The 23153-nt window shown below is 43.7% G+C and overlaps 2 protein-coding genes across 6 annotated transcripts in view; both read left to right on the top strand.

Annotated features, from left to right (window-relative positions):
* FAM110B (family with sequence similarity 110 member B) overlaps positions 1 to 23153 on the top strand; it is a 182266-nt gene that overhangs the window by 38057 nt on the left and 121056 nt on the right. The gene's annotated exons all lie outside the window — the stretch shown is intronic.
* LOC143781266 (uncharacterized) lies at positions 16900 to 19544 on the top strand. 2 transcript variants are annotated; one of them, XM_077267767.1, is made up of 3 exons: positions 16900 to 17427; positions 17551 to 17661; positions 18116 to 19544. In XM_077267767.1, the coding sequence occupies exons 1-3, from the start codon at positions 17206 to 17208 to the stop codon at positions 18752 to 18754; spliced, it is 972 nt and encodes a 323-aa protein (XP_077123882.1). In that variant the 5' UTR covers positions 16900 to 17205; the 3' UTR covers positions 18755 to 19544. The 2 variants fall into 2 exon arrangements, with proteins under 2 accessions (XP_077123882.1, XP_077123881.1); XM_077267766.1 differs by having other exon boundaries at positions 16900 to 17661.

Genomic DNA, 23153 nt, shown 5'->3' on the forward strand with positions numbered 1-23153 from the left:
GGCTGTGTATGCCGACCACAGGAATGTCCCCTATAGCTTCCTTATGGTTTTTTATTTTTTTAATTGTGTATCAGTTCTTTTATGGAATTTAAACAAGTTGTCCACTACTCAAACAACTACTTCTTAATTGCTATACAGCCTCTTGTAAAATAACATCCTGTACTCCCCTTTGGTGTCGCTCCAGCGCTGGGGCTCGTGTGACGTCATGTCAGCCCGGCAGCCAGTCAGCGCCCACTTATGGACCGCCTCACTCTCCCTTCATTTACCTGACATTTTAAGGAGGCTAGAGAGAAGCGGCAGCTCTCAATTCTTCTGGATGTCCGTTTCGTTGAAAGGATGTCAAAGTGAAGCAGCCCATTATAGGCCGCTGAGTGGCTGCAGGGCTCACGTGACATGACAGGGTCACCAAAGCCTCGGGTGACTCGACTTCACTGGAACAGCATCGAAGGCGAATACAGGCTGTTCTTCTAGAAAGGGAAATATAGCAATTGTGAAGGGGGGTTGTCACAGTCCCATAAAGAAGATAATGGGGAAAAATGACAGGAAAAACACCATACCTAAAGCATGCTGCATTTTTTAAATAAAAAAAACCACAAAAAAAAAACTTGTAGGCAATGCAAAAAAAAAACTTTGGGAGTGGGGAGTAGGGCTCACTTTTTCTGTGCTTAATTTCTTTATGCACTATAGACTCGCCTGGTTAAAAAATCCAAATGCAAATAGAAATGTTCACTATGAAATCATTTTTTAGGTTAAATTATATATGCAAGTTGTCTTTTCAGAGAGAAAGAGGACTTGAACTCTAGATAGCGCCACCTGTTGGAAGTAGCGATCCTTCAAGTCACAATCAACCCTTTAACGAGTCGTGCAATATGACTTGGGATAAAAGCCAAATCAGTATCTCAAGTCGCAGACACGGTGTTTTGGGCTGTTGGCCCTCGTCAGTGCAATGTATGAGATCTGATTTGGCTAGGTGAGAGGCTCTGGACTGAGGCCTAAGCGGTAATGTTTCTCCTTGTGGAGAGTGACATATCAGCTCCGGCTTGTCAAGGTAATGAGGCTTATTCGCCGTGCAATGCTCCTCTGGGAAATTTTAGTTTAAATTTAGACATTTCTGTCCTGAAAATTATGCAAGATTGCTGCACATTTTTCTCTTTGTTTTGCACATAGCAAAATCCACCGCGACCCTTGCAACATAAATTACCATGCTGTTGGTTTTCTCCGCAGTGTGTGAATGAGATTTTAGGAAATCTCATTGCTTATGCTGCTACTATTACACACAATGAAAATCTGACATAGGCATAGAAATGTACCCTAAAGTAGTGCGGTTTTATTCTGAGCCATCTTGGAGACAGAAGTAAAATATAAGGGAAATGCATTGACTGCTATATAGATGAAGTAGGCGCTCGATTTGCAGAAATATTTCTAGACTAGTGACCCTCCATTAGACATTTTTTATGTGGTTTTAGCTTCTGCTGAAACTGGTCCCCTTTGCACCTCCTAAATGAGTACTCGTCAGCATTCACCTGGTCCATAGACGGCCTGTATTTTTAACACTGATGAAATAGTCACAATTGAATTTATGTGACTCTCCAGGGTTTCTCTACCGTGCTCCATTTCACAACATTGCATTAATGATTGCTTAGAAAATAGTAATTTGATAGCTATGGAAAGTAATGGATAACCTACGGTAAGTGATTTTGAAGCACAGATGCGTTTAAAAGTCAGTTTTTAAACTGGCCATTAACTGGGAAATATAAAGCTAGAAAATAAAGATAAAGGACACATCATTTGTAAAGTTAATTTAATTTAACAGGGACCCAAAAACTCCCAGACGAAAAAGGAAACGTTTTCATATATTAAGAGACATATGCTAAGGCATAAATATAAAGTCTTCTGTCAACCAGACTATCAATTCTGTCCAACTGGGGAAAGCAAATGTGCTAAACGCGCGTTGGGGCTCGGGTTCTAAGGCTACTTTCACACTAGCGTCGTGCACTGCACGTCGCTATGCGTCGTTTTGGAGAAAAAACGCATCCTGCAAAAGTGCTTGCTGGATGCGTTTTTTCTCCATAGACTTTTATTAACGACGCAGTGCGACGCATTGCCACACGTCGCAACCGTTGTGCGACGGTTGCGTCATGTTGCGTCGGACCGTCGCCACCAAAAAACGTTTGCTTGTAACGTTTTTTGGTGCGTCGTTCCCGTCTTTTCCGACCGCGCATGCGCAGCCGGAACGCTGCCCCCGCCTCCCCGCACCTCACAATGGGGCAGCGGATGCGTTGAAAAATAGCATCCGCTGCCCCCGTTGTGCGGCGCTTCCACAGCTAGCGTTGGTGCGCCGCAACGTCGCGTAGCGACGTGCAGCGCACAACGCTAGTGTGAAAGTAGCCTAAAGTGCCTGACTTGGGTAACTATTTCCCTCATGGAATCATAATCAATATGACTTAACTTTAATTTGATACATACCGTATATTTATCTTGTTGAGGACTTATACTTTCACCATTTTGCTTTATGCTATGTTGCATAACAAATGTGATTAAAAATTCATTATAATATAGTGCATAATCCTATCTACTTATAGCCAGTTAATTATACGCATGAATTCCAATTTCATTTTATATTGGATATTGAGTTTATTATTATTTAACTGGCTTTCATCACATTCAATACATTCTATGGGTGACATTTCTCTTGCTTCGGCTTGCGTCTCCTAGAGAAATTGAAATGCTGCGGTTCTGAGAGACGCCCCACATGTCCGCGGACGTATAGTGGACATGGGATTTCTTGAACATCTGGACACTGCGGGTTTGATGCTGCATAAGTGCCCAGCGTCCAACCCACAGCGTTTACTGACCCTAAGGTCAAGCATTTTTGACGCAGCTCAAACACACAGCGTTAAAACCTCCTCGTGGGCGCATGGCTTCAAGGTATAGAACTGTCATGAAATGCCACTGTAGCCGAGTCTGTGCTATGGTTTACGTGTTACTGTACTATGCACATGGGATCGCCTGTGGCTGGGACGTTCAATGGAAACTTGAGTCACCTGTTAATGGTAAGAATAGGGATTGTTAGCCGCATGTATTGTATATGCATCACTTGTTGGTATACGAGCATGCTTTTATGGGATTATTGTTCATACGCTGACTGAGGTTGGTTTTATTTGTTTTTAGCCCTACATTGTCTTTCAGAGTTGTCAGACTACATTCCCGCACCAGATTTTACATTGGTCAGGATTATGATTCCTTCTTTGGGCCTGGGCATGTGTGTTTTATGTTAGACGTGGTTAGTTGACTCGACTTAAAGTACTGAGACATCTGGACTTCCTTTTTACCTTTTCAGTTCCTAACCTCTGACTGGGAGGAAATTTAATCTACTTTGTATTTGTTAGGAACCTCATTAATCCTGCGGCCCTTTTTTTTTTTTTTTCAATGAGGAGAAGTCTGGGAGGTGTGTGTGTTGGGGGATGGGGTTTCCCAGCAATAGGTTTTGGAGCCTCATGGTTTGTAGCACCATCCAGCTTAGTCTAAACACACACGTTTTATGAGAGAAGCTTTTCCGTGGGATTCCACTTTCCTGTTCCTCTGTTCTGTGCTGGAGGAATGTTCAGTTGTCATAATGATTCCAGTGTGTGACTTGGTGACTGGGAGCCAGCAGAACTGGCAAACCATGTGTGACGTGGCTGGAGCCATTGTATAGGGCTGTTGTCTTAACCCGTCTCTGGCATTCGCATTTATACTTTCTTTAGGGATGAACTAATGTGCTTCGAACTATTGTTGTCGGAGATTTCTCATTGCTGAAAAAGAACACAAAGATTATAAAGGGAACCTACTATTGACTGTATACTAGTTTTAAGGCATAAAAAGTGCAAATTTTCACAAATGCCACATTTGTGTGAACATTTCCAATATTTTACTTTTTTTTTTTTTTTTTTTAAAAAATTCTTATCTTGTTACATTTTAAAAGTGGCTAGAGAGCGGTAGGCGGATTTTAAAGATAGACTTTTTCATTTACTCCGAACTTTGACATAATTTATAGCGCTTATATAAAGCCATAGAGATGGGCAAACTCAAACAGTAAAGTTCGGGGTTCGTACCAAACACCAGGAAGTCCATGTTACTGTTCGAGTTCGGCACCCCGAAAACCAGGTGTTTCTCATGCTGTCATGTGCATGACAGCGCAGCAAAGACTGCCTCTGATCTGTGGTAACATTGCCGCAGGTCACACAGCCGCGGTTCCCATGCTGTCCGATGACAGCGTGAGCCTGCAGCTGTAATCGGAGGTAAAAAACAGCTAGAGCAGAATGTGACTGATGGGAGTATTCATCAGCTGATGCCTGCGCATTAAATACATAATTTAAAAAATATCAGCATGGGTTCCCCTGTATTTTTGATAACCAGCCAGGCGAAACTGACAACTGCGGGCTGCAACCCTCAGCTGTCAGCTTTAGCAAGGCTGGTTATCAAGAATAGAGGGGTTTTCATGTCATTTTTTTTTTAATTATTTAAATAATTTAAAAAAACTGCATGGGGTCCTCCCCATTTTTGACAACCAGTTAAGCCAATTTAACATGACTTGTATGGGTGTGTGTGATCCGATTCTCAGATGCAATCAATTAGCATGAGAAAATAATCGCAGATCTGAGCTGCCCCATAGTATAACACTGGTCCGAGTGTTGTGTGATGTTTTATCACATAGCACTCAGCCGTGTTATACGCTCGTATGGCCTTATTCCCATTTCCAAATTTGATATCTATTGGACACTTTATTTAACACAGCTTTGGAGATTTCATCAAGTAGATTGTAGGGACAAACTTAAACTAATAGCAAATTTATTTTTGCATTTTGAGGAGGAAATGCTTCATATCAGTACTCTCTTCCTATGCGCTGTGCACCTATTTCAGCAGCACGAGACCTGGAAAGCTTTTCGCTTGTGGATGTAAACCGCATTGTTTTCATTACTTGACTAAAGGTACCGTCACACTAAGCGACGCTGCAGCGATATAGACAACGAGCCGATCGCTGCAGCGTCGCTGTTTAGGTCGCTGTAGAGACGTCAAACACAGCAGCTCCAGAACGATGCAGGAGCGATCCTGTGACGTAACGGTGACTCACTTATCGTTCTCACAGGTCGTTAGCTCCATGTTTAACATTGCTGGCGTCGTTGCTTTTGATGTCAAACACGACGATACACGCCGATCTGACGACCAAATAAAGTTCTGAACTTTCAGCAACGACCAGCGATATCACAGCGGGATCCAGATCGCTGCTGCGTGTCAAACACAACGATATCGCTATCCAGGACGCTGCAACATCACGGATCGTTGTCGTTCTCCTTGCAAAGTCGTTTAGTGTGAAGGTACCTTAAAGGCAAACAGATATTAACCCCTTCCTGACATCTGACGCAATAATCCATCTATGTGACCTGGGCCTGTTTGACCATGGATGGATTATTACATCCTGTTTGTAGAGCTCTCCATGCGGGTGCTGTGACAGTGACACAGCCATGACACATGCAGCTGCGGCGCCGATCAACTGATCGGCCGGCACACTCCATGTATTCATTTCCACTCTGCAGCTTATTTGGCAAGCGCTATAGTTTGCCAGATAAGCGGGGACCTGAAGAAATTTGCTCAACTCTACTCACCACATATCTAGATCAGTTCCCTGAGGGGTCTACTTTCCAAAATGGGGTCACTTGTGGGAGATTCTCATTGTTTAGGCACATCATAGGCTTTCCAAACGCGACATGGTGTCCTCCAATTGTTCCAGAAAATTTAGCATTAAAAGTCAAATGGCGCTCCTTCTCTTCCGAGCTGTGCTGTGCGCCCAAACAGTGGTTTTCTCTCTCGTATGGGCTATCTGCATGCTCAGGAGAAATTACACAACACATTTTGGGGTTTTGGGGTCCCTTTTTTCCTCTTACCCTTGTCAAAATAAAAAAAAATTGGATCTGAAGTCAATTTTTTTGTGGAAAAAAGTTAAATGTTTTTTTTTTTTTTTCACAAAAAATTCCTGTGAAGCACCTGAAGGGTTAATAAACTTGAATGTTGTTTTCAGCATCTTGAGGGGTGCAGTTTTTAGAATGGTGTCATTTTTGAGTATCTTCTATTGTATAGACCCCCTCAAAGTGACTTCAAATGTGATGTGGTCCCTAAAAGAAAACAAATGTTAATTTTGTTGAAAAAATGAAAAGTCACTGGTCAACTTTTAACCCTTATAACTTACTAACAAAAAAAAAATTTGGTTTCATAATTATACTGATGTAAAGTACACATATGGAAAATGTTTAACGTTTTTATGTGACATCTCTCTCTGATTTAAGGGCATGAAAAATCAAAGTTGGAAAATTGAAGAAATTTTACTACTATCATATAGTTCAATGTGTCACAAAAAATAATTTTTGAATCATGGGGATAACGTGTTCCAGAGTTATTACGTCATAAATTGACAGTGGTCAGAATTGTAAAAATTGACCCAATCATTAGCATGCAAACCACCTTTGGGTGCAAAGGGGTTAAAACCCACCAATACAGATTTATTCAGGTTTTTACCATTTGAAAATGTTCATATCGTACAAAAATTGTAGTTTTGTGTTCCCTGCCTGGTAAAAGATGTAAAAAAATGAGTGTGGGATATTACATATAAGTGGTCACTATGTTTCAGACAGATTCATTAAGATAAGAAACAATAACTGTCAATCCACGGCAGCTCAAAGAAAAAGTCTATGCTGACAAATAATAATAATAAACTTAAAAAATAAATAAATAAAATTAAGTTTAACATGTACATTGGCCCATACTTGTTAGGACTTGAAAATCATATGTGTGTAAAAATTGCAGGAACGCGGGATGCAGTGACACAGGAGGCAGAGTAAGGCTGTGTGCACACGTCGCTTTTTTTTTCGCTATAAACGCTATACAACCGTGAAAAAAAACCGCTCACATTAAGCATCCTACTTAATAGAATGCAAACCGCATTTTTTGAGCACATGCTGCGTAGTTTTCCTGAGCGGAATCGCTTTCCAGAAAAAAACACAGCATGTTCATTAAATTTGCGGAATCGCGGGGATTCCGCACACCTAGGAATGCATAGATCTGCTTACTTCCCACATGGGGCTATGCCCACCATGCGGGAAGTAAGCAGATCATGTGCGGATGGTACCCAGGGTGGAGGAGAGGAGACTCTCCTCCACGGACTGGGCACCATATAATTGGTAAAAAAAAAAAATAGTGATATACTCACCTTCTGATGGCCCCGGAGTCTTCCCGCCTCTCAGCGGTGCTTCCGTTCCTATAGATGCTTTGTGTGAAGGACCTGCAATGATGTCGCAGTCACGTGACCGTGATGTCATCACAGGTCCTGCACACAAAGCATCTATAGGAACGGAAGCCGCCGCGTGCACTGCTGAGGAGATCGGGGGACTTCGGAAGGTAAGTATAACCATTTTTTTAATTATTTTTAACATTAGATCTTTTTACTATAGATGCTGCATAGGCAGGATCAATAGTAAGAAGTTGGTCACGCTTGTCAAACACTATGTTTGACAAGCGTGACCAACCTGTCAATCAGTTTTCCAAGCGATGCTACAGATCGCTTGGAAAACGCTAGCATTCTGCAAGCTAATTATGCTTGCAAAACGCTAGGAATATGCATGCCAATTCCGCATGCGATATACCCACTGCAGGAGTTGCAGAATTGCCGCGGAAATTTCCGCGGCAATTCTGCAACGTGTGCACTTAGCCTAAAGGTTAACAAGTATGACAGTTATAATGTAAAGCACTGCGGAATATGTTGGCGCTATATAAATAAAATTATTATTATTATTTTTAATGTAACGGGGTTTATTCCTCGCACGGAGGTGCAGGGTTAAACAGGGGATTTAACAGTTCAAATGGCAAAAGGATATGGTGAGTAGAAGAAGAGCGGTACAGATCACGGCAATTCCGATGAAAGTCACTGGTTCTTCAGTCCATAAAGTGAATAGCGCCGACAACGGCTGGCGCGGTGTCCTTTCCAATTGGGTCCGGTAAACAACAATACCCATCTTCTGGCGACAGTGGTCGGTCTCCGGAACTTTCCACTGCCCCTAGTCCATATACTGCAGTGGCTGATTAGGGTACGGGCCACAGTCCTGTATGAGCCCAACGTGGCTCTGCAACTATAATCACTAATGAAGTCAGGTCACAAGTCTCAGGGCAATTATTAGCTGGCAACGTCAGGGTGTAGGTAACGATCACACACCCGGTCTCTTTCAGACGGCACACGCGCGGTACTCATGGGCCTGAAGTATCTGGCACCTTGCTTTATGGTGGTCACCAGGCACACACTGCATGTCTCTCCCTCTCTGGTCCCCGCTGTTGGCGGCGGGCGATGGCGGATGCTGACCTGAATGACACTGGTGCTCCAAGGATGGAGCACTCCTCTCTCTGGCTTCTACAGCACGCCTGGCCCTGCTCTCTGCTCTGTGTGCACGGCTGTTCTCTGTGTGCACGGCTGTTCTCTGTGTGCACGGCTGTTCTCTGTGTGCACGGCTGTTCTCTGTGTGCACGGCTGTTCTCTGTGTGCACGGCTGTTCTCTGTGTGCACGGCTGTTCTCTGTGTGCACGGCTGTTCTCTGTGTGCACGGCTGTTCTCTGTGTGCACGGCTGTTCTTTGTGTGCACGGCTGTTCTCTGTGTGCACGGCTGTTCTCTGTGTGCACGGCTCTGCTCTGTGTGCACGGCTCTGCTCTGTGTGCACGGCTCTGCTCTGTGTGCACGGCTCTGCAGGCAATGAGGGCCCTCTCTATGCGGCCCGTCGCAGCGCTGGTACTCTCTGGTGGGGGCACGGGGAGCAGAGCGCGCCTCTCACCGCTCTGCGCACTGCACTCCGTTGGCGCCAAACTCATCTGTAGCGCACGCTTTCTTCTTTTTCCCCGATGCTGCGCGCTCTTTCCTTCTGTCTCTCCCCACCCTCCTGGATCTGCAGAAAGGTGTGCTTCTTTAGGGCTTCCCTCAGGTAATAGGGGAAGGTCCGGCTCACTCAGGCTTCCCCCCGGGAACAGGGGATGCAGCTTCAACAGTTCCAGACATGGCATGCAGGTACTCGCGGTCCGGTCGTCCCCCTTACATTTGCTTACCTTTTTCTTGGATAGTTCGGTTACAAAAGTGATAACATTTTTCTGCTTTAATCATCTACTAAAATAACACTGTAAGATTCCTTGGAAGGTCTACCCACATGCATCCCTCCTTGTCCTGGCTTCTGCGAGTCTTCTAGAACGTATAAGCATTAGTCATATGGGAAAAATGTGTTTGTGGTGATTTAGTATGAGTGTGTCATAGGCATTTAGTATATAAATATGCCCCATTTAATAATTAAGCTATTCTTGGACACATATGTACATTTTTGTGATGTGATTGTGCTACTTTGGGCATGTGCCGTGGGTGCAATTTGGGTGGACTAGCACCTCTCCCTGCCCTTAATCCTAACTGTGTTTTTCAGAACCGACTAAAGTCCTTATAGATTAAAGAAGTTGGACAATCCTTTTATTCTTTCTTCTTCTTATAATTGTAGGTTTAGGTAGGACAAATGTGTATTTTTATTACATGGCCTCCATTTTAGCTTAAACTAGGATACTGGCCCCACACTAGCCATCCCTGGTGATCTATAGCAGCAGATGTATTAGTGTCAATATTCAATGAACAAATCTCTTTTCTTACACATGGAGCAATGTATTATATTTTTTTATTCAGGTTGCATTTAACAAAGTATCAGATTATTTGCATTGATCAATAATACTGATCTCTGTAGAGTGAAGTGGTATGTGGACCATGGCTTTGTTTTTTCTCATTCGCGGAGATCCTGCATCATCAGACAATGTAGAGTACAAAGCGCATTGTCTTGGGATGTGTAAACACATAACTATTCTGTAGGTAGTATTCTCTTAACTGTCACCATAAGTAATCTGGATTAAGTTGTTTATTCCTGGTTTATCCCTAACCAAGAGATACAGAAGCCGGGAACCCATCCCGTCTGCGTCAGCGGTAAACTATTTGTATTTTAAGAAACAATATCTGAAAGGCAAATGTGTGGAGTATGTATGAATAATGTGCTGTGTGTAGATTACTGGAGGGGAGGAAACGAGTGTTACTTGATGTCTCTAAAATAATAGCTCATGGTTGAGTAAATAATTATGGGAAAGATTTGAAGCTTTAACTAATCCTTGAAGCCATATCTGACAGGGTTTGGACGACTACAGAATCCTTCCATCTGCTGGCTGTAAAGTAAGTGGTGGGAAGGGAATAAACTTAGCCGTTCCACGTTGGGTTGGATCAAGAATCTTGGACATAAGTGCCAGCAGGATGAGTCAAAGATCTTAAGGTTCAAGTCGTGTGAGCTTTTATTTCTTAAAAGGGAAAAAAAATACTTTGTTCTTCAGTTGGCATCCCCCTATGTGCACTGCTTGTCAAAATTGCTTTCTTTAGAAGAGGTGGGTTTCATGAATTCATGTTCCCCACCGTTACTCTGCATATTTCACAGCAGCAAACAAATTGGACCTTTATGAACATGCATTTTTTCAGGGAGCGTTACCTGGTGAGGGTATGTTCCCACGGTCAGGAACTGGCAGTGCATTGGACACAGCACATGTCCGCTCCATCCACCCATAGCTGCCGGCTATTGAACACAGGTGATTCCGCATGTGTTCATTGAACCGTGCGGAATCACCGCGCCCTATACATTGGATGGGAAATTTATCTTGCGGATGAGCGTCTCTGCAAGATTGACATGCTGCGGTCTTGAAAGATGCGCCGCATGTCCGTCTCCACCGGCTTCCCTGCACGCATAGTGGAGATGCGATTTCTTCAAATCCCATCCAATATGCTATAACATCTGGCAGCTTCAGGTTGGGCTCTACGGATGTACACAGAGTCCAACCCGTAGCACTTACTGACCGTGGGAACGTACCCTAACTGTTCAGTTAGTGAAGCCGATAATCGAATGACAAGCATTCGTAGGAACACTCATTTTTTATTCTCTTGTATCCTGTGTAAACATGCTTGTAATCAGCTGACTAATGGTGAAAACACACATTCGTCTGATGTTGGATCAATTATTCCAGGGGCGAGAAATCATAGTGATTGACAGAACATCTCCCCATGTAAACTCATGATGTGCTGCCAATAACATACTGTATTGAGTAGATCAATTGTATCAACAGACACTTTGGTTCGCATCCGTGTTTGTCAGCCTGTGTAAACAGTCCATGAAACAACCGCTGAATAACTTGTTATATTGTTGAATGGCGTTACATGTGTTACGTGGAGCTGTGCGGACGTCCCTTTTCATTACATCTCTGAGAGCCTCGTTCTTGGTCTTAAGACTTGCATTGAGAGCTTTTGATGATGTAGCTTCTGATTTCCGGCCAGTCTGAAGCTGAACTCACAAGATGGTGCCGAAAAACCTTGAATAGGCGGGGGAAGTGGACTTAAATTTAAAGCGCCACTCCAGTCCTGGAAAAAAGCAGAAACGCTGGAGTTGTGCTTATGTGCACCACAGGTACGTATTACGCTGAGTGTAAAAAGAAAAAAAAAATGTGGAAATGAGTTTCCAGAAAGCTCATCCACTTTGCTGGAACTGTAGGACGCTGATTTTTTGGTGTAGGGAAGATACACAGTGAAAAAGACTCACTAAAAACGGCATCATAGGAATGTAACCCAAGAAGGCAAAAGACCGTGCACTGTAGAGACCATATACCATAGAGACTACTAAAATAATGGCCAGTGCCCTTTTTAAAAAAAAAAAAAAAAACACACAAAACTTGATTTTATTCTACAATACTATTTTATTCTCAGTTCTGTAGATGACATTTGAAATTATTGCAGATTTAATGAAATCTTTCCATTTACACCTGAACATTAGTGAACTACAGGCTCCTCTGGACGGCTCTTGTGTCCAGGAGCAATAATTACAGCTCTTTAACCACCATCTGACATCTAGACTTGTTCATTTCTGCCCTCTGATCTGCAGAGCTGTTCGCCGGGCGATGTGTTGACTCACAGATTCTCTTCTCTCTTTTAATTACAAGTAAATTAATTTGATGGTATTGCTCTCTAGCCACATAATACGCAGAACATTACAAACTGCGGCCTTCTCCCAGTTTATTTTTTTTATGGTATTGGTCATCTGTAGAAGCGCCATCATAAAAGAGGAAAACATAAGATTGTGATATAACCACATTGCTAATTTTTAGGAATGCTGTAGACAGATGTAGCTTTTCCTAGCCATAATGGCCAATCCCGTGGGGGGGGTTAGAGACCTCAACTGAATGACATAAAATCCAGGTCTGTCAGTCCGCGCTGTAGCTGATACTATTCATGAAAATGTGGCTGAAAGAGCTGTAACACGCTCCCGTGTGTGGAAGTTTCAGAAACTAACAGTACAGTACAGACCAAAAGTTTGGACACACCTTCTCATTTAAAGATTTTTTTTGTATTTTCATGACTATGAAAATTGTACATGCCTGGTTCCCACTGTGAAGCATGGAGGAGGAGGTATGATGGTGCTTTGCTGGTGACACTGTTGGGGATTTATTCAAAATTGAAGGCATACTGAACCAGCATGGCTACCACAGCATCTTGCAGCGGCATGCTATTCCATCCGGTTTGCGTTTAGTTGGACCATCATTTATTTTTCAACAGGACAATGACCCCAAACACACCTCCAGGCTGTGTAAGGGCTATTTGACCAAGAAGGAGAGTGATGGGGTGCTACGCCAGATGACTTGGCCTCCACAGTCACCAGACCTGAACCCAATCGAGATGGTTTGGGGTGAGCTGGACCGCAGAGTGAAGGCAAAAGGGCCAACAAGTGCTAAGCATCTCTGGGAACTCCTTCAAGATTGTTGAAAGACCATTCCCGGTGACTACCTCTTGAAGCTCATCAAGAGAATGCCAAGAGTGTGCAAAGCAGTCATCAAAGCAAAAGGTGGCTACTTTGAAGAACCAAGAATATAAGACATATTTTCAGTTGTTTCACACTTTTTTGTTAAGTATATAATTCCACATGTGTTAATTCATAGCTTTGATGCCTTAAGTGTGAATGTACAATTTTCTTGGTCATGAAAATACAGAAAAATCTTTAAATGAGAAGGTGTGTCCAAACTTTTGGTCTGTACCGTGTGTATGTATGTATGTATGTATATATACTGTGTGTGTGTGTGTGTGTGTGTGTATATATGTATATATATATATATATATATATATATATATATATATATATATATATATAATTTTTTAATATTTGGTCCCTTGCTGATTTTGTAAGATTGCCCACTGACAAAGACATGAGCAGTCTATAATTTTAAGGGTAGGTTAGTTTTCACATTGAGAGATAGCATATAAAAAATAAAATCCAGAAAATCACATTGTATAAATTTATTTGCATTTTGCCGTGAGAAATAAGTATTGGATCCCCTACCAAGCATTAAGAATTCTGGCTCCTACAGACTAGTTAGATGCTCCTAATCAACTTGTTACCTGCATTAAAGACAGCTGTCATAGTCTCCTTTTATAAAAGACTCCTGTCCACAGACTCAATCAGTCAGACTCTAACCTCTACAACATGGGCAAGACCAAAGAGCTTTATAAGGATGTCAGGGACAAGGTCATAGACCTGTACAAAGCTGGAATGGGTTACAAAACCATACGTAAGACGCTGGGTGAGAAGGAGACAACTGTTGGTGCAATAGTAAGAAAAGAGAAGAAATATAAAATGACTGTCAATCGACATCGATCTGGGCCACCATGCAAAATCTCACCTGGTGGGGTATCCTTGATCATGAGGAAGGTGAGAGATCAGCCTAAAACAACACGGGGGTAACTTGTTAATGATTTCAAGGCAGCTGGGTCCACAGTCACCAAGAAAACAATTGGTAACACATTATGCCGTAAAGGTTTAAAATCCTGCAGTGCCCACAAGGTCCCCCTGCTCAAGAAGGCACATGTGCAGGCCTGTCTTAAGTTTGCCAATGAACACCTGGATTATTCTGTGAGTGATTGGAAGAAGGTGCTGTGGTCAAATGAGACAAAAATTGAGCTCTTTGGCATTAACTCAACTCGCCATGTTTGGAGGAAGAGAAATGCTGCCTGTGACCCAAAGAACACTGTCCCCAGTGTCAAGCATGGAGTTGGAAACATTATGTTTTGGGGGTGTTTTCTCTGCTAAGGGCACAGGACTAGTTCACTGCATCAATGGGAGAATGGATGGAGCCATGTACCTTAAAATCCTGAGTGACAACCTCATTCCCTCCACCAGGACATTAAAAATGGGTCGTGGCTGGGTCTTCCAGCAAGACAATGAGCCAAAACACACAGCCAAGGCAACAAAGGAGTGGCTCAAAAAGAAGCACGTTAAGGTCATGGAGTGGCCTAGCCAGTCTCCAGACCTTAATCCCATAGAAAACTTACAGAGGGAGTTGAAGCTCCGAGTTGCCAAGTGACAGCCTCAAAATCTTAATGATTTAGAGATGATCTGCAAAGAGGAGTGGAGCAAAATTCCTCCTGACATGTGCGCAAACCTCATCATCAACTGCAAAAACAGTCTGACTGCTGTGCTTGCCAACAAGGGGTTTGCCAACAAGTATTAAGTCATGCTTGCCAGAGGGATCAAATACTTATTTCTCACTGCAAAATGCAAATTATATAATTTATACAATGTGATTTCCTGGATTTTATTTTTGATATTCTATCTTTCAATGTTAAAATTAACCTACCATTTAAATTATAGACTGCTCATGTCTTTGTCAGTGGGTAAACGTAGAAAACTAGCAAGGGATCAAATACTTTTTACTCTTCGCCACGACAGCACCCCACTGGAGAGAGGGATCCGCCCCACAGGAACAGGAAACCTATTGAGAAATAAAAGGGGGCGGTCCGCCTCTCCTCCTCAGTTTAGGTTTCCTGTTCCTGCGGGAACGACAGGACTTCTTAATGAGAAAGCATACCTGGGCTTGCATGCCGCCTGCGCAGTATCCGAGAGAACGGCAGGGGCTGCGGCTCAGAAGCCGCGTCGGGGGAGTTCCGTTAGACGGCTCCCTCCTCGTCTGATGGAGCGGGCAGACGGCCGGGTCCGGGAAAGGCCGACCGGCGTCCTTCCCAGCGTGCGGTACGGCAGCAGGAGCTGGGTAAGGTGACCTTCCATTGCGGCCCGGCGTTGAATCCCGGGCCGCACATGCGCCGACCGCCGCAAATACAGGCTACCCCGGAAGTGGATTTTGGACTTCCGGGGCGCCTAGGCCGGATCCAGGGCAGGGGAGCCGGCACTGGTCTGCGCATGCGCGGAAAAAACAAACAAAAAAAAAAACAACGTTTTGGCGCTCTATTTAAAGCGCTCACTAACACTGAAACGGCGATGCAGAGATGTCATCCCCAGGTGCCATGGACCCCACAACTGGAGTTCCAGTACCCCCCGCCAAAGATCACGCCAGAGGATCCTCGGACACCGCTCGTAAAAGCGACGGTTCCAGAACAGGATCTCGGCCTTCTGATCCGGTATTATTTGCTTCACTGGGTGAGTTGTGAACTCTGCCTATTAAGCTAACGCTGTCTCCCTATCTCTCTCTTTTCCCTTTCTCTCTCTACTTACACGCTTAGGGCAAAAAACGACAAAAAACGAAGCACAGGGAATGTGCCTTGTGTAACCAGCCCCTCCCTGACTCATACCCCAAAAAACTTTGTGAGGACTGTTTTAAAGAAACAACACAGGGAGCAGCAGTGTCCATTACGGACCTACGGGCCATTATTAGAGAAGAACTAAAAAATATGACCCAGGAAAAACCGCGTAGTTCTAAATCTAAAACACCGACACTTGTGTCAGACTCCGACAGTGACCAACCGATACTGTCAGATGCCTCCCTATCATCATGTCCAGCGTCATCATCCTCATCAGAGATTGAGGGACGCTCATGTTTTCCCTTGGACAGTGTGGACAACTTGGTAAAATCCATTCGAAATACCATGGGGTGTGAGGAGTCTAAGGGTGCGCAAACCGCGCAAGAGATAATGTTCGCGGGTTTGGCAGACAGAAAGAGGAGATGTTTTCCGGTTATACCAGCAGTGAAAACATTAATTAAAAGAGAGTGGGAGAAGCAAGATCAGAGAGGCTTTCTACCCTCAGCGTCAAAACGTAAATATCCGTTTAGTGACGAGGAGCTTCTTACTTGGACCAAAGTCCCTAAGGTCGACGCAGCTGTAGCCTCTACCTCCAAACAATCCACTCTACCTGTGGAGGATGCGGGACTATTGGTCGATCCTTTGGATCGTAAGGCTGAATCATCCCTTAAACGTTCCTGGGAAGCGGCTACAGGAATATTCAAACCTGCAGTAGCCAGCACTTGCGCGGCCCGGTCAATGATCATCTGGATTGATCAGTTAGACCAGCAAATTGAAAAGAAAAGCTCGAGAGAAAAACTAAGAGCAGCCATCCCTTTAATACGAGGAGCAGCGGCCTTTCTGGCAGACGCCTCCGCCGACTCACTCCGTTTAGCAGCAAGATCTGCGGGCCTTGTGAATAACGCAAGAAGAGCCCTATGGATGAAGAGTTGGAAAGGGGACGCGCAATCAAAATCTAAAATATGCGCAATCCCATGTGAGGGTGAGTACCTCTTTGGTAAAACCTTAGATGAGATACTCAAGAAGGCAAAGGACAGGAAGAAAGCTTTTCCTGAATCCTCTATTCCCTTTTACAGGAGAGCCTTTAAGAGGAGGCCGTTTGGCAAAAGGAGGCAAACAGATAGGTCTACAACATGGACCACTAAGGACGACAAGCAGAGAGGTACCATGTTTAGAAGACCCAACCCCCCAAAAGACAACAAATACTGAGGACATACCAGTTGGGGGCAGACTTAAATTTTCCACCACCCAATGGGAGAAGATAACATCTAGCTCGTGGGTTTTAAATATCGTCCGAGATGGAATTAAATTAAAATTCTCTCGTGTGCCCCACGAGTCTTATATTATAACAACTCTCAGCTCGCCTATACAGCAACAGGCTTTAGAGCTTGAAATTCAAACCCTAATATCAAAACGGGTCCTAGTCCAAGTGCCGGTGGGACAGGAGGGTAGGGGATTCTATTCTCCCCTATTCCTAATCTCTAAGCCCGACGGTTCTTTCAGAACCATCATAAACCTTAAAAAACTCAATTCATTCATTGAAAATTATACATTTAAAATGGAGTCCATTAGGTCCACCATAAAACTCCTCTTCCCAAACTGTATGATGGGGGGCATTGATCTAAAGGATGCTTACTATCATCTCCCCATTCATAACAGATACCAAAAATTCCTCAGAGTGGCGGTAAAAATCAACAACGAGGTTCGTCACTTCCAGTATGCGGCCTTACCCTTCGGCCTCTCAACAGCGCCGAGGATCTTCACCAAGATAATGCTAGAGGTGATGGCATACCTACGCCAGAAGGAAACTTTGATTGTGCCCTATCTGGATGACTTTTTGGTAATAGGAAATTCAGTTACTCAATGTGCTGATCGTTTAGCTCACGCAATTTCCTCTCTACAGGACCTGGGCTGGATAATCAATACCGACAAATCCAGACTCACTCCGCTTTCCCGTCAGGCGTTCTTGGGGTTCCAGTTAGACTCCATATCTCAAAAGTGTCTCCTGCCGCAGGTAAAAATCCTACTGATCAGACACAAAGTCCTAGCCGCAATAAATAATCCTCGTATATCCCTAAGACAAGCTATGTCGTTATTAGGGTCTCTTATCTCTTGTATACCAGCAGTGAGATGGGCTCAACACCATACTCGAGTACTACAACATCAAATTTTACAAGAGGATAGACGGTTATTTGGTTACCTAAATACCTAAATACAAAAATAACCTTCTCAGGAGGTTTTAACTTCCTTAGAGTGGTGGCTAGACTCAAACCATTTGTTGAGTGGGGGTTCCATGGGTAATAACGCCATCTCACACCATAACCACTGACGCCAGTCCTCATGGATGGGGCGCTCATATGGGGAACGATTATTGCCAGGGATCATGGAGCATGGAAGAAAATTGCAGCTCCTCTAACTTTAAAGAACTGAATGTTGTAAAATACGCCTTATACCATTTCCTCCCACAGATTCGGGGGAAAGACGTCAGAGTCCTGTCCGACAACACCACCACGGTGGCGTATCTAAATCGGCAAGGAGGTACGCGATCAGAGACTCTGATGTCTTCTGCTACGGAAATCTTAAATCTAGCAGAAAGTCACCTAACATCCCTTACTGCACTGCACATAAGGGGAGCAAGCAATCAGCAGGCGGACTTTTTAAGCCGACACACCCTGAGGCAAGGAGAGTGGTGTCTAAACCAGCAAATATTTCTGGACATAATATCTCTTTGGGGCCGTCCTCAGATAGATCTTTTCGCCACAAGGAAAAACAGAAAAGTCCGGAGATTTGCTTCTCTATCTCCAGCGGATCATCCGGACATTCTGGACGCTCTCCAAGCCCCTTTGCAGTTCAGTCTGGCGTACGCGTTTCCTCCGATCATATTGCTACCTCAAGTTATACGCAAAATCAGGGAAGAAGGGGCGAGAGTTGTACTGATAGCTCCATTCTGGCCCAAGAGACCATGGTTCTCATGGCTACGGACCATGTCGGTCTCAGATCCTTGGGTCCTCCCCTCAACGCCCAACCTTCTCTTCCAGGGTCCGTTTTTCCACCCTCAGGTGGACAATCTCCACCTGACGGCCTGGAACTTGAGAGGCAGATGCTAAGATCGAGAGGATTCTCGGGGGGTTTAATTGATACGCTTCTCCATAGTAGAAAACCCTCCACCACAAAAATCTATACAAGAGTATGGAGAAAATTTTTTAAATTCCATACATCTACCAACACATCAGAAATTCCGATACATTCTATCCTGGAGTTTCTTCAAAAAGGGAGAGAACTAGGTCTAACTGTAAACACCTTAAAGGTTCATGTTTCAGCACTAGGAGCCCTCTATGGCCATAACATCGCGGGGGATAGATGGGTATCCAGATTTATTACGGCCTGCGAAAGAATGAATCCAGTTAACATACCTAGGATTCCACCCTGGGATTTAAATTTAGTCTTACAAGCCCTAACAGACTCTCCATTCGAGCCAATAGACTCAATACCAATTAAATGTCTATCACTAAAAACGGCCCTCTTGGTAGCACTGACTTCAGCTAGGAGAATCAGTGACATCCAAGCACTCTCTATAGATCCACCTTTTTTGTTAACCTTTCAGGATAAGTTAATTCTTAAACCAGACCCTTCCTACCTGCCCAAAGTAGCGAAAAAATTCCACAGGTCACAAGAAATAATCTTGCCCACTTTCTTCAGTAATCCATCCACTCCTGAAGAACAAAAATATCACACTCTAGACGTTAAAAGAGTAGTGTTAAAATACATTGAAAAGACCAGCAGCTGGCGACAGGATAGGGCTCTGTTTATTTCCTTCCAGGGTCCCAAGAAGGGTCATGGAATAACAAAAAGCACCTTATCCCGGTGGATCAGAGAATCTATCAGACTGGCTTACTCCGCGAGGAAAGAAATCCCTCCCCAAGGCATAACGGCACACTCCACCAGAGCGATGGCATCCTCCTGGGCAGAGAGGGGAGACGTCCCGATTGAAACTATATGTAAGGCGGCAACGTGGTCAAATCCTTCTACATTCTATAACCACTATAGGCTAGACCTATCGTCAACTTCTGACCTAGACTTTGGCAGGACTGTCCTCAGCACGGTGGTCCCCTCCCTAGGTGATGGTCTCTGAAAGATCTCCAGTGGGGTGCTGTCGTGGCGAAGAGTAAAAAGCCGGATTACTCACCGGTAATGCTCTTTTAGTGAGTCCACGACAGCACCCTCTTACATCCCTCCCTATATTAATATAATGCATATTATTTGAGTAAAATCCTTTTAATCATAAGCAAATAAGTTTAAAGAATGAAATAAATGATATTTGCCTAATATTGGCGGTCCTCCGGGTACTCTGAAATCAAAACTGAGGAGGAGAGGCGGACCGCCCCCTTTTATTTCTCAATAGGTTTCCTGTTCCTGCGGGGCGGATCCCTCTCTCCAGTGGGGTGCTGTCGTGGACTCACTAAAAGAGCATTACCGGTGAGTAATCCGGCTTATTTCCTTCACAGTATATACAGCTATGGCAAAAATTAAGAGACCACTGCAAAATGTTCAGTTTGTCTGATTTTTCTCTTTATAGGTATATTTTTAAGTAAAATGTAAATTGTTCTTTTTTTTCTATAAACTTCTGACATGTCTCTGAATTTCCAAGCAATAATTTTGGGGTTTTTTTTCTGACAAAGAAAAATGATCAAATTAAAAAAAAACAAACAAACAGTGCTTTCAGACCTCAAATAATGCAAAGAAAACAAGTTCATAGAAACAACAATACTAATGTTTTTACTCAGGAAGAGTTCAGAAATCAATATTTTGTGGAATAACCATGATTTTTAATCACAGCTTTCATGTGTCTTGGCGTGCTTTCCACCAGTCCACCATGTACTAATATTTTGCAGAGCAGAAAAAAAATCACTGAGGTATAAAAGTGCATTTACAGTGCGCGATGTGCAGTGCCGAATGACAGCCGTTAGGCAACATGCTTGCTAGTTGAGTCATTTACTAGCCTTTTTATACAAGGCTATCAGCACTTTTACATGTTCTTTGACGTTGTTCACGAGAGGCGTGTTGTGCTGCTAGCTAACTACACCTGTAATGTGCTGATTGGCTGTTGGTTACTGTGCGCGCATTGGTTGGAGAGAAAAGAATACAGCGCTCGAGAGCCGCGGTTTTATCGGCCGGGAACAATAGTACTACGTCTGTCGAATGAGCGCACAGTATTGTACCGCCCAATCAGCACACAGGAGGTGGAGAATTTGGCGCTCCTACGTATCAAGCTCCTCCACCCATTACATCGTATACAATATCGTGCACACCTTTGTTACACGATGCGATCATGCCGCCACAGCGGGACACTTGACGACGAAAGAAAGTTTCAAACGATCTGCTACGACATACGATTCTCAGCGGGGTCCCTGATCGCAGTAGCGTGTCAAACACAGCGAGATCGTAACTATATCGCTGGAACGTCACAACCAAAGTGCCACTGTGAGACGGTACCCTTAGGTTACTTGTGTGTTTTTTTTTTTATGTGTTTTTACCGCATTTTTGACGCTGCGGTATTTCTCTTGTTGGTGTGTCATTCCTTAAATAAAGCTGCTTTTTTTCTACTTATGCTAGTGTGACTCTAGCATATGTGTAGCATCGGCTGCGATATGCTAATAGCCCTCGGCTCCTGCTCTGCTGTGAGCGGGAGCCGAGTGTCATGCGTCTGTGCCCTGAGCCTCTCGCACAGAGTGGCACGGAGCACAGTTGTGGAGGAGGACGAGAAATTAGCTTCTCCATCTCCTTTGCTGGCGGCGTCCGCGTATATCGCACATCACTCAGATGATATCTGAGTGCTGTGCGTTGTCACTCGCACCCATAGACTTATATGTGAGTGAGCTGAGACTTGGTGCTAATTGCAACATGCTGCCATTTTTCTTGCGTGCCGATTAGGCATGAGAAAATAATCGCAGATGTGAGCTGCTCCATAGAGTAACACTGGGCCTAGTGCTAGGCAATGTTTTATCACATAGTACTCGGCCGTGTTGTACAGTAGTGGAACTCCGGCCTTACTGGTATACTTTACTGGTATACATAGGTGCGGATTACATGCGTTTCTGCATGTGTGTTTTTTACTTGTGGAATATAAGTTCTTAAAGGGGTAGTATTATATTTATTAGTCTATAAAATAATTTTCTTGCACTTATCCAGCATGAAAACTGTGGCTCTTTGCTTTTGGATGAATGAAGGTCATAGAGGACGATCATTGATTAATGGACGGCCTTGTTAAGCATTAACATCAATGCTCTAGCACCACTGTCTCAATTTTTTTTTTATTTTTCATTGTTTTCTTATGAAAGTGTGAGCATCGCCTCACAGAGCCAGACTATGAACTTCCTACAGTTGTAGCTACTAAACCATCTAGTGGGAAAGTTTTGTGGTCATCTACAAACCATATGACAACACTGAATAGTAGTTCTTTGTGTTATGCGCTATTTTCAAACCGCTGTAAATAATTGAGGACGCCATCATTAACCTTCCTTATAATTCTTGTGATTCTTGTGCCCTTAGTTTTGGCTTCCTACTTGATCATATGTCTGTCTAGGCCCACAAAATATTCACATGTTCAGCTATATTCTAGTCATGGGGATTGAATATAATGGCAGGGCTTCTTCATTCTTCGGCATTGTGCCAAATTACAATCATCCTTTTTGGTAAATGTTATTAAGTGCCATGCGACGTTCAGGACCTGTGCACACGTTGCAGATTTGCTGCATTTTGTTACAAACCCTTGAATGGCTTCCTGATGCCAGCAAAGTGATTGAGAATCCTGAAGTCTCATGCACATATTGCTTATTTCTGACTTGCGGATTTAAATCTGCAGTATATCAATTCTTTTACCAGTTTTGCTACAGATTTCACCCACACGACTGGGGGAGTGGGGCAAAATCTGCACCAAAAATGCACTTATTTTCCGCATTTCATTTATATTTTTTTCTGCCATGCAATGCAGAAATGGTGCAAAAATTTCTGCACCAAATACTTATTGTGTGCACATAGCCTTAATGGGAACCTGCCAGCTGAGTCACGCTGCCTGAACTTCAGGCAATAGGAATCGGAGAACGGCTCCGTTATTCCACAACTTGCATGTTTTACTCTGAAAAAGTGAGACTGGGGTGTCAAGAGCCCACAAGTAACATTCAATGTTGTGGCCCGTTGTTGAGCTACAAGCAGATATTACATTATCCTCATTTTCAAATTTACCTATGCTTCTGTATAGTAATAAACTGATGAGCTGCTGGTTTGTCTGTACATATAGAATCCAGTGTATCGTGCCACTACTGCTCATATATAGGGAAAGGGCCTACTACTGCACAGGGGTCCACCTGGGGATTCACCTGTTACCCGATGGGACAGTCCAAGCCTGCTCTGAGATCCTGCAGGGTTTCAGAAAAAAAAATGGTACTTTATACCCAGAAGGCATTGGACGAGATGACTAAGTGTGGAGGTATGTCCATATCTGCTTCT

This window comes from Ranitomeya variabilis, chromosome 6, assembly GCF_051348905.1.
Source record: "Ranitomeya variabilis isolate aRanVar5 chromosome 6, aRanVar5.hap1, whole genome shotgun sequence".
Classification (NCBI taxonomy): domain Eukaryota; kingdom Metazoa; phylum Chordata; class Amphibia; order Anura; family Dendrobatidae; genus Ranitomeya; species Ranitomeya variabilis.